This window comes from Mobula hypostoma, chromosome 4 (assembly GCF_963921235.1).
Source record: "Mobula hypostoma chromosome 4, sMobHyp1.1, whole genome shotgun sequence".
In the NCBI taxonomy this organism is placed as follows: Eukaryota; Metazoa; Chordata; class Chondrichthyes; order Myliobatiformes; family Myliobatidae; genus Mobula; species Mobula hypostoma.
In genome coordinates, this window is record NC_086100.1 from 11738285 (window position 1) to 11756484 (window position 18200).

General features: G+C 43.5%; 1 protein-coding gene across 1 annotated transcript; it reads left to right on the forward strand.

The window, feature by feature from the left end:
- Positions 1-928: 928 nt before the first annotated feature.
- LOC134344715 (extracellular calcium-sensing receptor-like) lies at positions 929-17555 on the forward strand. The gene is given in 7 exon segments (XM_063044800.1): positions 929-1032; positions 1883-1961; positions 1964-2176; positions 12963-13799; positions 13906-14133; positions 16439-16562; positions 16651-17555. Coding segments are annotated over 6 exon segments (2373 nt in total). The 5' UTR covers positions 929-1032; positions 1883-1895.
- The last annotated feature ends 645 nt before the right edge of the window (positions 17556-18200 follow it).

Below are 18200 nucleotides of genomic sequence, written 5' to 3' on the forward strand. Positions count from 1 at the left end.
CAATAAGATCATGTCTGATCTAGCCATGCACTTTCTCCATATACCCGCCTTTTCCCCATGATCTTAATGCCCCTATTTTAAATGTGCTGTGAATGCTTTGCAACTTGTTCCCAGAGGAAAGCTGTCTCATTCGGTATTCCTGTATGAATGAATGATAATTAAATTTGAATTTGATTTGATTTGATTTGAATCAGAATAGAGGCATATGTGATAGGTGGATCCAATAAACGGTTATAGACGTTCAATCTTATGTTTCGGTACTGCATGGTGCATTACAGCTCTGTGGGAAGCATGCGTATATTGTCCATCGTTCCCTATGTAATACAGCAGGAAATATATAATTAAAGTGAATTCCCTACAAATTTTCTCCACAGACGTGCCATTCAGTGCATCTCTGTGGAACAGAGGTTACTCTTCCCAAAGGTATTCTGACGGTTTAACCGATTCAACAATCGATCGCCCTCTTTAACGCGGATCATTGTTTCTCTGTATAAAATTATACCATCCGCTGGGCAGGCGAAGAAGTTAACTAAGCAATGGAGTTATTATGATATTAATGAACGGCAGTTATTAGCTGTACGTAACTGGCTATTGCACTTATTCCAAAACAAAAATATCGACACGGCTAGATTCATGTTTCATTATTTGCGACCGTATAGCGTGACAGAGTTTCTGTGTCTTTGTCTCAAATTAGATTAAACCATCAATTTATTCCCTCCTGAACATCATTTCTTTAATCATGGGAAACAGCATTGATCGACCAAGCATGAGCTCCAATATAAAACTGCGTGCTGCTTTGTCAGCAGGAGTCGGAGCGAAAGCGAATATGTGCTGTGTAGTGCTTTGGGGGTTATTGCTACCTGCTGCAGTGTCAACTAGTAGTCTGATATGTAAACGTAGAGAAATGTTTGATTTGTTTAGCTTATCGAAAGAAGGAGACATAGATATCGGCGGAATTTTTGGTCTGCATTCCCGTATAGAGAAATCGGAACTTTCATTTGAAATCAGACCGAGCGCTGTGAAATGTGAAAGGTCGGCTTAATGGTCCGAGTTATGGGTCTTTTATTTTCTCTAACTTAAAACAGATTTGATTTTCTGTCTTTCTGTGTTCTAATGAGGAAATTTCCACCTGCCATCATAACCCGGATTCTCTTTCTTGTCTGCAGTATATGTCCAGAATTATCTGGGCTGTCACTGAGTTTATTAACAGGAGACATGGTCCACCTGTTGGGTAACGGCAGAACGGCCGGACTTACCCAGCAGAGGAAAAGACAAGACAAGACAAGACAGATCCCCCCGCAGTGCAAAGGCAAAACGGCCTGACTTCCCCCACGGAGGCGAGGACAAGAAGAGACAAAGACCAAAGAACGACAGACAGTTCCATCTCTGCCTCGGGGTAGCTCCGAGTCGCAGTTATAGCCAGCAACCTCCGCAGGCTACGGAAACTGCCGGATCCCTACCTAGCTCAGAGTGGCTGACGGCCACTCAGCTGACCCGGGAAATTGCCAAATCCATACTGCAAAGACTACTCCAACGAGTGGCAACAGGGCTTCATGAAGCGGTGGTTCTCCAACCAGGCCTAGAGATCGCAAACGGTTTCACTAGCCTTCCATCAGCAGGTTGCTCCAAGGGGGGACTGACAAGATTTACCAGCAGCCCACACTCAAGTCCAAGGCTACTTATATTCAAAGCTCCAAGATGGTAATCAGGTGCCTATGCTTAACTCAATCAAACGAGGGACATCTGGAAGACCGGGCGTCCTGAGTCCCCGGACCGGACCGTGAACCGGAATGCGGACTTCACGGACCCGACCATGACACTGTGTGATAATAATAAAACAAGTTACCGATTTACTAATTTGCAAATAATCTTCTTCTTGCAGATTGGAATTCCAAATGTTCCAATTCATACAGGCGATGATATTTGCGATTGAAGAGATAAACAGGAGTCCCGTTCTTCTTCTACAAATATTACACTGGGCTACAGGATTTATGATTCATGCAACCTGGCCCGCTTGTCAGTAAAAGCTACTTTCGAAATGATCAACGGTCAGGAGCCAACATCCCAAGAGAACTCTTGTCTCCCGCGCTCACTCGTCCCCGCCATCGTGGCAGAATCGGGATCTTCGCAGTCGCTGGCGCTGGCTGCGTCGATAGGTCCTTTCAATGTCCCCATGGTAAGATCTCCCTTTTAATGTCTGCGTCTTAGTTTTAAGTTCCGTTCTATTCAATTGTCGTAGTTGATCCACGGAAGTAAAAGGGAGACCCTGGTAAGACGCGCAGTGCTCTTGTTTCTTTTGGATTGAATTATTCTAATTTTTACACAATTTTCATTGCAAGATATTGGTTTATTGCTGTCGAGTGATTCAGCAGGCCAACGTATTTTTTTTTAATACTCACTATTTTCCTAACTTTAACCTGCACAGAAATGAGCTACTTCGTCGAGAATACCCGGCGAAACTCATCATCATTCCCTCCCACCTCTAGTCTCGCCTGAGTTACACGTATTTCGCAATCTATTCGTACTTTCAGTTCCCATATTCTCCCGTTTCATCCTCTGCCCGGTATCTATTTTGGGGAGTACGTTACAGTGACGAATTCACGTACATCATATTTATGATGGAGGGAAAAGCAGGGTAACCAGGGTAAACCTACCAGAGAGAAGAAAGATGATGCAAACACACACACACACACACACACACACACACACACACACCACACACACACACACACACACACACACACACACACACACACACACACACACCACCTGTGGTTTGCACAATCGTTTCAACCAACGGGATGATAGAGGAACTCAGCGGGTCAGGCACGCCCGTGGAGGGCAATGGACTGTTGACGTTTCTTATTGAAACCGTACGTCTTCTGTGGTTGGGTCAAAATGAGTTTTTGAGAAGAGACAGTGTACTGCCTGTACAGATGAAAGATTCTGCCCAGAAACTTCAACTGTAGAATGACTAGATAAGATACTGCCGTCAAACATGTTCAGGAAAGATTGCATATTTAATATAAAGTGGTCCAAATTAGAGAGATGAGATACTGTTAGGAAACGAGTCAGGTCAAGTGACAGAGGTGTGTGTCAGGTTCCAACTGATAATCACAATGTTATTAGTTCAAATTTAGTTAGTATAATTCGCAAAAATAGTTTAATTATAATTAAGGAAATACGGAGATTAGTTCTCGGGTTGTGACTCCAAACTGGATGAAGACTAAATTTGAACATCGGAAAGTGTGAATTGCAATAGGCTGTTTTCTCACAAGAGGAAGGCCGTCAAAATGAAGTATTGACAGTGCCGAGTTTATATACTCTTGTGAGAGTACATGACAAGGCTACAGTTTTGGGAACCTTATTTTAGAGGTACATAAATAGATTGGTAAAGAAGAATGAGGGATTTAGCTGGTATGTGTAGCGTGGAATAAATGGGGCGCTTGAAGAGAATAAGAAATGCAAGGGAACACTTAGGAGGGAAATCTTAATGGCTAAAAGAACATACGACGTTACTCCGTCAGACTAGATGAAGGTATGTCAAGAATAAAAGAATAGGAAGCACACAGTTGTTCCAACTGAAGATCAGCGTGGCCATCTAAACATGAAGCTGAAAGAGATGTGCTTTTTCTTACGTTTGTATTTAGTTTGGCGACGGACAGAAACATTATCGGACTGAAGTGTGAGTCGATTGGACTAAGCTGACGAACAATTCGGTACTATCTATGTGCCCGGAAGGGCTCTTTTCTGTGCTGTTGTGCTCTATGACTTCGACAGCGGGTATGCATAGTTGTAAGAAAAACTTGCTTGCAGTATTATCACAGGCACACAACATTAGGGACGTAGTATTAACACATAAAACATAACATGAACTCAAATTATGCACAATTTATTTTACTTACCTTGTGCCAGTTACACCAGTGCCGTTTAAGGCAGCAATGGAGGTCTCCCAGCTGCATTTTTTCCTGACAAAATTTGGTCTTGGTTTCATAAAGTCAAGAGTAATAGAAAAGTACTGCGCAGAAACAGGTCCCTTGACTCTTCTAGTCGGTGACGAAACATTTAAAATGCCTTCTCCCATCGAGTTGCACCAGAACCATTGCCCACAAGATCCCAAACATCAATGTACCTGTAAAAAAATTTCTTAAACGTTACATGCACCGCATGCACCAAAAGCCCTGGCAACTCTTTTCACACTCTCACAACCCTCTAAATGAATTTCGCCTTATGTTCCCCTAAACTTTTCATGTTTCAAACTTAACCAATGACCTCCAGCTGCATCTCTACTAAACCTCAGTGGAATCAGCCCGCCTGCACTTACAATATATCGGCTAATTGAAAGCTCCTATCAGTCTTCTAACTTCTTGCGAATAAATTCTATAGATGACATACAAGACCGCATCTAGCCGCAAGTCAGAAAGTCAATCATTTCCTACCTTCCTCTATCTTGCAAAAACCCATGTAGACAACACCCGCTGTTTTGACTTCATCATTTTTCCTGGTAGAGTCTTTAATAATTCTGTAATATTGGTTACACGTGCCCACCAATGCAAGATCTTATGCTAACTATCCACATAGTCAGATAGCAGGTCCCAGCATACCTTCCAACAACGTTCCCACGACCTATGTCAAGTTCACCAGCCTATAATTTCATGCTTTAATTTTAGCATCTTACTTAAACAGGAGCACAACATTAGCTATCCACCCAGTACCTAACCTGTTCATAAAGATGATTTAAAGATATCGTTTCGGGCCCATGAAATTTATTGGCGCTGTTCAGGGCTTCTTTCATCATTCCAGTAACTTCATCTTAGTTTTCATTACTATCTGCCATCCACGTCTACGAAGAAGTCTAAAGAACTGTAGTACTGAGATGTAGAAGGATTCTTCGTTACTGTTTTCGTGAGATGTGCATTTGAGCAATCAGGATTATTACCCTGCCTGAACTCACGAACTGAATGGACCAGTAGGCTACTCGTACTAGGAGGAGAACGAGGTGACAGCCACATATGTTGCTCAACAACTGCATAGCGGGACAGAGATTCAGATTAATAGATACTTAGGACCACTTCTGGGGCAGGTGTGATCTGCTTTACACTTGAATCCGAGCGGTGCTAATATACTTGCGGCAGGTTTACTGGAGCTATTGGATGTGTTTTTAAGCGAATATGGCAGGGAATTGGAACAAGTATGACAGAGTTCAGGATAAGCCAAGAGGTTTACACGTGGATGATTTACATAACGTGAACGTAGCGAAGGAAAAGCCGCTGATTGTGTACACATGCAGAGCAAAGATTTAAATTATACCACAGAGAAAAAAGGTCCTGTATTTAAATGTGCGTGCCATTCGGAATAACATGGATGAAATCATGCAGTAATTACTGGTTGGTTGGCATGACGTTGTGGGGATCACTGAGTCGTGGCAGAAATATGGCCTTTGTTGGGAGCTTAACATGAGAGGGTACACTTTGCATTAAACGACTGACAGGAAGGCAGTGGCGGCGGTGTGGCACTGTTGGCAAGAGATAGAATTACATATTCAGAAAGAAGTGACATGGCATCAGAGAATATTGTGTCCTTGTGGATAGAGTTAAGAAACTGCAAGGTTAAATATAAATGAATCATTTATAGGCCTCCAAATAGTAGCCAGGATGTAAGGTCGAGATTGCAAAGGGAGTAGGAAAAGGCATTTAATAAATCTAATAACACAATTTTCATGGGGTCTTCAATGTGTAAAGGGACTGGGAAAATCAGGTCGGTGTCGAATTGCAAGAGAGGCAATTTATTGAATGCTTTTGAGATGGCATTGTGCTTGAGCCTACTTGGGGAAAGGTTATCTTAGATTTAGTGCTGTGTAATAACCCAGATCATATGAGGAAGCTGAGGACGCAGTGATCATACTGCAGTTGAATTCATACTGCAATTTGCGAGGGAGAAGCCTCAATCGCATGTATCAGTATCCCAATGGAATGAAGGAAGTTGAAAAGGCATGAGAGAGGAGCTTGTCCAGGTGGATTGGAGGACGATACTAGCCCCAATACGGTAGAACAGAGTAGGCTGAAGTGTCTGGGAATAGGTCAGAAGGCGCACGATAGATATGTCCCACAGAAGGAAAAGTTATCTAATAGCGGCGCGAGGCAACCGTGGTTGACATAGGAAGCTCAGGACTGCATATCTGCGAAGGAAAAGCCGTGGAATGTAACAAAAGTGACGAGAAATTGGATAATTGGGTAGCTTTTAAAATTTAACAAAAAGCGATTTGAAAGCAATAGGAATGGAAAATACGAAATATGAAGACAACTACTCAATAATAGAAAGCAGGATACCAAAAACTATTTTCAGTAATATAGAGAGTAAAGAGGAGGTGAGAGTTGATGTAGGACACTGTAAAATAGCGCTGGTGAGGTAGTAATGGCGGAGGAAGAAATGGCAGATCAACATTTTGGGTACTTTGCATCAGTCTTCACTAGCTGTGTGCCAAAAGTTTCTGAGTGTCACGGAATAGGAGTGAGAGCCTTTGCAATTTCAAAGGAAAATGCCCTAGGTTTTAAGTTCGGATAAGTCAATTGGACCAGATGGACTAGATCCAAGAGTCCTGAAAGAGGTTGCAGAAGACATAGCGGGCGCATTGGTCACGATTGTTCAAGATCCACTTGCTCCTTCATGGACCCAGAGAACGGGAAAATTTATAAACGACTCTTCACTCTTTAAGAGGGACGGAAGGCAAAAGAAAGGAAAGTTTAGGTGAGTTAGTCTAACCTCAGTAGTTGGGAAAGTGTTGGAGAATATTATTAAGGACGAGTTTTCGGGGTTTTCCGGGTACTTGAAGACTAATGATAAAGTAAGTAAAAGTCAGCATGGGTTTTGTTAAGAGAAAACGTTCCTGGCAAAGTTGTTAGAGTTCTTCAAGGTAGCAAAAAGTAGAGTGGACAAAGGAGTGTCGGCACATGGCATTTACTAGGACTTTCAGATGGCAGTCCATAAGCTTCCACACATGAGGTTGCTTTGCAGGATAAAATCCAATGACGTTAAAAACAATGGGACCATAAGACAAAGGAGCAGAAGTTGGCCATTCGGTCCGTCGAGTCTGCTCCGCCATTTTATCATGAACTGATCCATTTTCTCATTTAGTCCCACTCCCCCGCTTTCTCACCATAACCTTTGATGCCCTGGCTACTCAGATACCTATCAACCTCTGCCTTAAATACACCCAATGACCTGACCTCCACTGCCGCCCGTGGCAACAAATGCCACAGATTCAGCATCCTCTGGCTAAAAAAAATTCTTCACATCTCTGTTCTGAATGGGCGCCCTTCAATCCTTAAGTCATGCCCTCTCGTACTAGACTCCCCACCATGGGAAATAACTTTGCCACATCCACTCTGTCCATGCCTTTCAACATTCGAAATGTTTCTATGAGGTCCCCCCTCATTCTTATAAGCTCCAGGGAGTACAGTCCAAGAGCGGACAAACGTTCCTCATATGTTAACCTTCTCATTCCCGGAATCATTCTAGTGAATCTTCTCTGAACCCTCTCCGATGTCAGTACATCCCTTCTTAAATAAGGAGACCAAAACTGCCCACAGAACTCCAAGTAAGGACTAACCAGTGCCTTATGGAGCCTCAACATCACATCGCTGATCCTATACTCTATTCCTCAAGAATTGAATGCCAGCATTGCAGTCGTCTCCTTCACCACTGACTCAACCTGGAGGTTAGACTTAAGGGTATCCTGCACGAGGAACCCAAGTCCCGTTGCATCACAAAACTTTGAATTATCTCCCCATTTAAATAATAATCTGCTCGTTTATTTCTTCTGCCAAAGTGCATAACCATACACTTTCCAACACTGCATTTCATTTGCCACTACTATGCCCACTCTCTCAATCTATCCAAGTCTCTCTGCAGACTCTCTGTTTCCTCAGCACTACCGGCCCCTCTACATATCTTTGTATCATCAGCAAACTTAGCCGCCAAACCATCTTTTCCATTATCCAAATCGTTGATGTACAACGTAAAAAGAAGCGGCCCCAACATGAACTCTTGTGGAACACCACTGGGAATCGGCAGCCAACCAGGATAGGATCCTTTTATTCCCACTCTCTGTTTCCTGCCAAACAGCCAAGGCCCTATCCACGTATGTAACTTTCCCGTAATTCCATGGGCTCTTATCTTGTTTAGTAGCCTCATGTGCGGCACCTTGTCAAAGGCCTTCTGAAAAATCCAAATACACAACATTCACTGCATCTCCCTTGTCTAGTCTACTTGTACTTTCCACAAAAAATTCCAACATATTGGTCAGGCAGCATTTTCGTTTAAGGAAACCATGCTGAGTTCGGCCTATCTTGTCATATGTCTCCAGGTACTCCGTAACCTCATCCTTGACAATCGACTCCGACAACTTCCCCACCACCGATGTCAAACTAACAGATCTATAATTTCCTTTATGCTTCCTTGCCCCCTTCTTAAGTAGCGGAGTGGCATTTGCAATCTTCAAGTCCTCCAGAACCATGCCAGAATCTATTGAATTTTGAAAGATCATTGCTAATGCCTCCGCAATCTCCACAGCTACTTCCTTCTGAACACGACGGTGCATTCCATCTGGTCCGGGAGATGTATCTACCCCTAGACTATTCAACTTCCTGAGTACAGTCTCTGTCGTAATTGTGACTGCGCACACTTCTCTTCCCTGACACCCTTGAGTGTCTGGTATAGTGCTGATGTCTTCCTCAGTGAAGACTGTAGCAAAATAGTCGTTCACTTCCTCCGCCATCTCCTTATTTACCATTACAATTTCTCCAGCATCATTTTCTATCTGTCCTATATCTACTCTCACCTTACTTTTCCTCTTTATATACTTGAAAAAGCTTTTAGTATCCTCTTTGATATTATTTGCTAGCTTCCTTTCATAGTTCATCTTTTTCCCTCTTAATGACCTTCTTGGTTTCCTTTTGTAAGCTTTTAAAAACTTCCCAATCCTCTGTCTTCCCACTAATTTTTGCTTCCTTGTATGCCCTCTCCTTTGAATTAACTTTGGCTTTGACTTCTCTTGTCAGCCATGGTTACATCCTTTTTCTATCCGAAAATTTCTTCTGTTTTGGAATATATCTGTCTTGCACCTTCCTCACTTCTCGCATAAACTCCAGCCACTGCTGCTGTGCCGTCTTTCCCGCTAGCGGCCCTTTCCAGTCAACTTTGGCCAGTTCCTCTCTCATGGCACTGGAATCCACTGAAATACCGACACATCGGATTTCGACTTCTCTTTCTCAAATTTCACAGTGAACTTAGTCGTGTTATGATGACTGCCTCCTAAGGGTTCCTTTACCTCAATCTCTCTAATCACCTCTGGTTCATTACACAATACTAAATCCAGTATAGCCGATCCCGTAGTGTGCTCAACAATAAGCTGTTCTGAAAAAGCCATCTCATAGACATTCTACAAATTCTCTCTCTCGATATACAATGCCGACCTAAATTTCCCAATCCACTCGCATGTTAAAATCCACTTGCATTGTCCCTCGCAATTATCATAACACTGCCCTTCTGACAAGCCCTTTCTATTTTCTGTTGTAATTTGTGGTCCACATCACTGCGACTGTTTGGAGGCCTGTATAAAACTGCCATCAGGGTCCTTCCGATCCTATGTCACCTCTTTCTAATGATCTAATATCATTTCTTACCAATAAAGCCACGCCACCCCCTCTGCCTACCTTCCTATCCTTCCGATACACCGTGTATCCTTGGATGTTCAGCTCCCAGAGACATGCATCCTTTGGCCACATCTCAGTGATGTCCACAATATCATACCCGCCAATCTGTAGCTGTACGACAAGATCATCCAACGTATTCCTTAGGCTGCGTGCATTGATGTATAATACCTTAAGCCCAGTGTTTCGTAATTTTTGCTTTGATTGCACTGCAAATTTATTGCACTACAACTCATCCCAATGGCTGCAAATTTGCCCCATCATCTGCCTGTCCTTTCTGACATCTTTACTGCTCATTATCTTAGATTTATTTCTGTTTTCCCCCTCTATTGCTCTATCATTCCGGTTCACATCCCCCTGCAAATTAGTTTAAACCCTCCCTAACAAGTCTATTAAACCTTCCCGCCAGGATATTGGTCCCCTTCAGGTTCAGGTGTAACCCGTCCTTTTTGAACAGGTCATACTTACCCCAGAAAAGATCTCAATGATCCACGAATCTGAAGCCCTGTCGCCTGCACCAGTCTCTCAGTCACGCATTCATCTGCCTAATCCTAGTATTCCAGCCCTCGCTAGCACGTGGCACAGGTAGCGATTACTACCCTGGTGGTCCTGCTTCACAACTTCCTTCCTAACTTCCGGAGATCTCTCTTCAGGACCTTCTCTCTCTTCCTACCTATGTCATTGGTACCCACATGTACCAAGACAGCTGGCTGCTCGCCCACTCCCTTCAGAATATTCTGGTCCCGATCCGAGACATTCCGTACCCTGGCACCTGGGAGGCAACACACCATTAGGGTATCCCTATCAGGCTCACAGAATCTCCTGCCTGTTCCCCTGACCACGGCATCCCCTATGACTACCGTATTCTTCTTCTCCCTTCTTCCCTCCTGCACAACAGCTCCAGGCTCAGTGCCTGAGACCCGGTCACCGTGGCCGTCCCCTGTCTGGTGGTCATCCCCCTCAACAGCATTCAAAACGGGATACTTGTTGCTGAGGGGGGCAGCCACAGGTGTGCTCTCCACTTCCCTTCGCTCTCCCGAACGACAGTGGCATGGATAACGGAATAGCTAGACAGGCCAGAAGAAGCGAGTGGGATAAACGGGGCATTTTCTGGTTGCTTGCTGGATACGAGCGGTGTTCCTCAGGTGTCTGTATTGGGATCGCTGTTTTTCACGTTATTTATCAATGAATTAGATGGATTTGATGTCTTTCTGGCAGAGCTTTTGGTTGATACGAAAGTAGGTGGAGGGGCATGAAGTATGAAGCAAACCGATTCAGCAGTACTGAGACAAATACTCAGTAGTATTAAGCAGCACTTATACAAATTGGAAGACTGGTAAAAATGTAGCATATAGAATGCAGTGTTTTGAAAAATACGATAAAGACTCATACGGCCAGATTTGGGAACAGCTTCTTTCCAACTTGTGATAGGACTGCTGAACGGATCCTGACCCGGATCTGGGCCGTACCCTCTAAATATCCGGACCTGCCTCTCGGTTTATTTGAACTACCACACTTTCCATTCTTCTATTTATTAGTAAATATCGCTGTGATGATTGTGCCTTCTAGTATCAATTGATTGGCGACAATAAAGTATGAAGTATTCAAGTATTAAACTCAGTTTGGTCGAAATAAGAGCAAAGTGGATTAGTACCTAAATGAGGGGAATGTTCAAACATCAGAGGTGCGGAGGGACTTCGGAGTTTTCGTGTAAGACTCCCAGAAGGTCAATTTACAGGTTGGGTCAGTGGTAAGAAGACAAATTCAACGTTGTAATTTATTTCAAGGGGAATAGAACATAAAAGTTATGAGATAATTCTGAGGCTTTTAAGACACTGATCAGGCTGCTCTTGGGGTATTGTCAAAGTCATGGGCCATATATCTCAGAAAGGATGTGTTGTCTTTGTAGCGAGTCCGGAGGAAGTTCACGAATATAATCCCAGGAATGAAGAGGTTATCATATGAAGAGTGTTTGGCAGCATTGGGCCTGAACTCACTGGAATGGAGAATAAGGCTGGGAATCTCATTTAGATCTACGGGATGCTGTAAGGACTAAATAAGGTGGATGTTTAGAGGATGGTTCCTATGGTGGATGTAGCCAGAACTAGAGGGCACATACTCAAAATTGAAGGCAGTAGTAATTTATTTTGCCTGAAAGTAATGAATCTGTAAGTGCCCTGTCACAGACTGTGGTGGCGGCTAAATCCATGGGTATCTTTAAGACAGAATTTGATCGTTTCCTGATTGGTCAAAGCATGGAAAGATATTGCAAGACGGCGAGTGTATGGGGTTAAGTAGGATCCCGGATCGGCTATGATTGGATGATGGTGCAGACTCGATGGGCTAAATGTTCTAATTCTGTTCCTATATCTTCTGATGTTATGGTCTTATGGCCTAAGTTTCGCCTGTCCCCCTTTGATCTGTTTGGCATCGGTGACCCTACCAAGAGCCAAAGCAGAAAAACCCTTACTCCAGCCAACAATGCTCTCTGGTTCATTGGGTTTGTGGTCCTACTGGAGAACACTAGTTATAAGCATATCGTATTCTATATACCGCGAACTGATTCATGCGAATAAACTATGAGAATGCTGGACAACGGTGAAGTAATAAGGATGCGTCATTTTGGAATAGAAAATTGTCAGAAACCTCAATGCTGGTGATACCAAAAACCCGAAATTAAAAATAGGAAACGCTGGCTGTTCTGATATAAAAGTGATTAGTCATGTAGTCGAAATATCACCACGGATTGCCATACTGTTTACCTGATCTTAGACTATTCTTCCATTTTTGGTATAAAATCGTGATATTATTCATGGGGCGAATTCAAAGCATCTTTTTGTCCCAGGTTGGAGGAAATTAAGACATTCAGGACGTTAGATCAAGTGGAGAAAGGAATTATTTAACAGGAACCAGACAGCCACATTTTACACACAGAGGGCAGCGGACAGATGGAAGGAGCAGAGGGGAGACATTGTTGAGCCGGGATTAATGATAACGTTTGGAAGACTGTTGGACGGAGAAGGTTTGAGTGGATATGGGCGAAATACAGCCCATATGGCTCTAGCTTAATGGATATGTTGCTTGTCATGGAGAAGTAGGGACGAAATATCTGTATCAGTGCTGTACAAGTCTATGAATCTAGTAGAGACGAATACGCCAGTGATGATACGCTGTCTTCACCCCGTCATCCCACCACCCCCGCGATCGAAGTAATTCCGCTGTTCTTCTGTTTCCATTGTGCTTTCTGACCAGGTTAGTTATTTCTCCACGTGTGCCTGTCTCAGCAACCGGCGAGAATTCCCCTCCTTCTTTCGAACGATCCCAAGCGATTACTTCCAGACCAAAGCATTGGCGCAAATTGTCAAGCGGTTTGGATGGACTTGGATTGGAACAGTGAGAAGCGACAACGATTATGGAAACTTTGGGATGCAGGCCTTCACGGAGACGGTTCAGAAGCTTGGGGTTTGCATTGCCTTCTCCGAGTCTTTCCACAGGACGTATTCGAGAGAAAGGTTACTTCGTGTTATCCGCACTATTCAGACAGCGTCCACGAAAGTCGTGGTTGCTTTTCTTGCTCAAGGCGATATGGCCATTTTACTGAGAGAAATTGCTCAACAGAACATTTCTGGCATCCAGTGGGTCGGGAGTGAGGCGTGGATCGCCACTTCGCTTCTGTCTCCAGAGGAGAACAAAAACTTCGTTACGGGGGCCATCGGTGTTGCCATTCGTAACGTCAATATTCCAGGGTTCAAAGAATTCTTAACTCGTCTTCATCCATCTGCCTATCCCGGTAATCGTTTAGTGGAAGAATTTTGGGAAAAGACCTTTGGCTGTAGCCTGAAAAGAATAGATAAGAGCACAGGAAGCACGTCTGCCACGGCTCAACCTCGTCAATGTACAGGAATGGAGAACCTAAAGTCTGTCTCTAACACCTACACGGACACATCTCAGCTGAGGGTGACCAACAAAGTTTATGAGGCTACTTATGCCATAGCCCATGCACTTCACAATATGTTTTCCTGTAAAAGTGGTGAAGGTCCATTTGTCAAGCAGTCTTGCGCAAATATTTCACATTTTCAGCCGTGGCAGGTACGTAGAACTGTTCAAGTAATTGGAATTTTAATTAAAATTGTTTGTTCACGTGGATGTTGTGTGACCGATACCATGTTCCATCGTCTGTGTCTTCTGCTGTTAGGTTTTGCATTACATGCGATCGCTAAATTTCACAACTAAGGTCGGAGAAAGGATAAATTTCGACGAAAACGGGGATACGATGGCTAAGTACGATATTGTGAACTGGCAGGTGAATAGCGAGGGGAATGCCTCTATTCTGATAGTTGGACATTATGACGGATCCGCGCCGTCAGCTGAACAAGTTATAATAAATGAGGGATCTATAGTTTGGTCTGATGGTCGCAGAAAGGTAATGTATGAATTGTGGCTGTTGTGTAATACATACCTTTTATGTTTAATTGTCATTAAATTGGCGGTGTGATTGATATACCTACAGAAATCGAGCTCCCATAATAATATACTAATCAAACATCCGGACTACACAATTTTATTCTTATTAGTGACAGAACTAGCTTACTCTCTGTCGGTCTGTCTGTCCCTTTCTCTTTCTGTCTCTCACCCTCTGTCTCCTTCTCTCTCTCTCTCTCTCTCTCTCTCTCTCTCTCTCTCTCTCTCTCTTTCTCTCTCTCTCACACACACACACACACACACACACACACACAGCCACAAATTCAATCTCCATCCATCGATCTATCTATCTCTATTCAGCTCTACTTTTAGAACGTGTTAGAATTGTCTTTTCAATGCCATTCACTAATCTCAATGATACTGATATGCGATCGTACTTTCCCTGAATTGCTGGCGGGAAATTCACGACGTGTGCGTTAGTGATTTCTCTCGATACCATCGTGCATGTAAGAACAACTAAGGTAGAAAAATCCAGTGACTTCGAGTCACACGGCACAGAAAAAAGGTATTCAGGACGAACGTGCCAGTGCTAGCGTAGATCAATGATCGCCCTATTTCCCTCATTTGACCCACTCACCTCTAATCCATTCTTTGTAATATACTTGTCCAATGACCTTATTAATGACGTTCATCCACCTGCCTCAGCCACTTCCTCCAGAAGCTTTTTAAAAAAGGAGGGAGAGAGAAACCGGGGAATTATAGACTGGTTAGCCTAACGTCGGTGGTGGGGAAACTGCTGGAGTCAGTTATCAAGGATGTGATAACAGCACATTTGGAAAGCGGTGAAATCATCGGACAAAGTCAGCATGGATTTGTTAAAGGAAAATCATGTCTGACGAATCTCATAGAATTTTTTGAGGATGTAACTAGTAGAGTGGATAGGGGAGAACCAGTGGATGTGGTATATTTGGATTTTCAAAAGGCTTTTGACATGGTCCCACACAGGAGATTAGTGTGCCAACTTAAAGCACACGGTATTGGGGGTAAGGTATTGATGTGGATAGAGAGTTGGTTGGCAGAAGGAAGCAAAGAGTGGGAATAAACGGGACCTTTTCAGAATGGCAGGCAGTGACTAGTGGGGTACCGCAAGGCTCAGTGCTGGGACCCCAGTTGTTTACAATATATATTAATGACTTGGATGAGGGAATTAAATGCAGCATCTCCAAGGTTGCAGATGAAATGAAGCTGGGTGGCAGTGTTAGCTGTGAGGAGGATGCTAAGAGGATGCAGAGTGACTTGGATAGGTTGGGTGACTGGGCAAACTCATGGCAGATGCAATTTAATGTGGATAAATGTGAAGTTATCCACTTTGGTGGCAAAAATAGGAAAACAGATTATTATCTGAATGGTGGCCGATTAGGAAAAGGGGAGGCGCAACGAGACCTGGGTGTCATTATACACCAGTCATTGTAAGTGGGCATGCAGGTACAGCAGGCGGTGAAAAAGGCGAATGGTATGCTGGCATTTATAGCGAGAGGATTCGAGTACAGGAGCAGGGAGGTACTACTGCAGTTGTACAAGGCCTTGGTGAGACCTCACCTGGAGTATTGTGTGCAGTTTTGGTCCCCTAATCTGAGGAAAGACATCCTTGCCATAGAGGGAGTACAAAGAAGGTTCACCAGATTGATTCCTGGGATGGGACGACTTTCATATGAAGAAAGACTGGATGAACTGGGCTTGTACTCGTTGGAATTTAGATGATTGAGGGGGGATCTGATTGAAACGTATAAAATCCTAAAGGGATTGGACAGGCTAGATGCAGGAAGATTGTTCCCGATGTTGGGGAAGTCCAGAACAAGGGGTCACAGTTTGAGGATAAAGGGGAAGCCTTTTAGGACCGAGATTAGGAAAAACTTCTTCACACAGAGAGTGGTGAATCTGTGGAATTCTCTGCCACAGGAAACAGTTGAGGCCAGTTCATTGGCTATATTTAAGAGGGAGTTAGATATGGCCCTTGTGGCTAGGGGGATCAGGGGGTATGGAGGGAAGGCTGGTGCAGGGTTCTGAGTTGGATGATCAGCCATGATCATAATAAATGGCGGTGCAGGCTCGAAGGGCCGAATGGCCTACTCCTGCACCTATTTTCTATGGTTCTATATACCCACTATACTATTTTTGAAGAAATCATTTTATATATCTACCTCCTCACCTTAATCCTCTGGTTTGTGCTTTCTCTACGCCTCTATACCCCACCTCCGATATGTCTTTAAAAAATAACCTAACACGTGTTCCTTCTTTGTCCGGAGGCTCCCCAGGCAGTCTGTTCAAACAGCTGTTCCCCTGGAACAAGGAAAGCAGCTCGCCAGGGACAGCCTATTTGTTGCTTTGATTGTATTCCATGCCCCCAAGGAGCTATCAGTAACACAACAGGTATGGACAAATAATAATTTCATTGCCTAAGTGCTCGCATCCGTTTCTAGTCCGCTTACTAAATCAACTTTCCATTTCCTCCTTCAAGATTCAATCGAGTGCATGAGGTGTCCCAGCGATTCCTGGTCAAACGACCGGCAAGACCAATGCATACAGAAGCAACTTGACTTTCTATCATTTGACGAGATGCTGGGGATTGTCCTGACCACGCTGGCGCTGTTCGGAGCTTGCATCACTGCCACGATAGGTGGCATTTTCTTGCTTCACAAAGACACTCCGATCGTGAAGGCCAATAATTCGGAGCTCAGTTTCCTTCTTCTCCTCGCACTGAGTCTTTGCTTCCTCTGTTCAGTCACATTCATTGGCGAGCCGTCGCCGTGGTCCTGTGTGTTACGCCACACCATGTTTGGCGTTACTTTCGTCCTTTGCGTCTCCTGTGTTTTGGGCAAGACTATAGTTGTGGTGATGGCATTTCAGGCGAAAGTACCCAGCAATAATGTGGCCAGGTGGTTTGGTCCTCTACAGCAACGCCTGACTGTGTTTATTCTTACACTGCTGCAGTGTTTAATATGCACCGTCTGGCTCATCAAATCCCCACCGCTCCCTATCAAAAACATGGCCTATTCGAACGAAGTGATCCTCCTGGAGTGTAACGTGGGGTCCGAAGTAGCATTTTACTGGGTCCTGGGTTACATTGGGTGCCTGTCATTGGTTTGTTTTGCAGTTGCTTTTTTCGCACGAAATTTGCCGGATAATTTCAATGAAGCGAAGTACATCACATTTAGCATGATAATTTTCTGCGCTGTTTGGATATCTTTCATTCCAGCTTATGTCAGTTCTCCCGGGAAATTCACTGTAGCTGTGGAAGTATTTGCCATTTTGTTTTCCAGCTTTGGCTTACTTTTCTGTATCTTTGCACCTAAATGTTACATCATATTATTAAAGCCGGAGAGAAATACAAAGAAACATTTAATGGGAAAAGTGTCCTCATAAGAGCGTATGTAGCATTTTTATTGTGTGGTCTATTTGGTATCAGAGTATTATCGTCGCTATTGGCAATATGCTGTTAAAGCATGTTCTGCATACTGTTGAGCAGATACTGCAAGTTACAACAAAGTAAACAATGTAAAACTTTAACAATGAAGTGTAAAAGTTACAGAGAAAATGCAGTCAAGATGATCAATAATGTGCATATTAATGAGTTGGATTGTGAGGTTGTTTCCGTTTTAGTAATTTGCTCTCCTTCATTGAAAGTATACATCGATGATTAGAATTGGGGAATATTGATGATCGTCATTGAATATTTTAATAAACCAGACAATAAATCTGTATATATTTTCAGGGTTAAAACTTCCTCTTTTTCCTTATCGATGGTTGTATCTCTCTGTCGTTGACAATACACTCAGTGATCACTGTACTCTGTGCAGATATCCACCTGCACGCGAATGCAAATATCGAATCAGCCAATATTGTGGCAGCAACATAATGCATAAAGGCATGCAGATATTGTCAAGAGGTTCAGTTGTCTTTTTCAGTCAGACCAAACATCAGATTGGTGAATAACGTGGTCGAAGTGACTTTGAAACATGGAATGTTTGTTCGCGCTGGATAGGGTAGTTTGTGCATCAGCATGAAAGG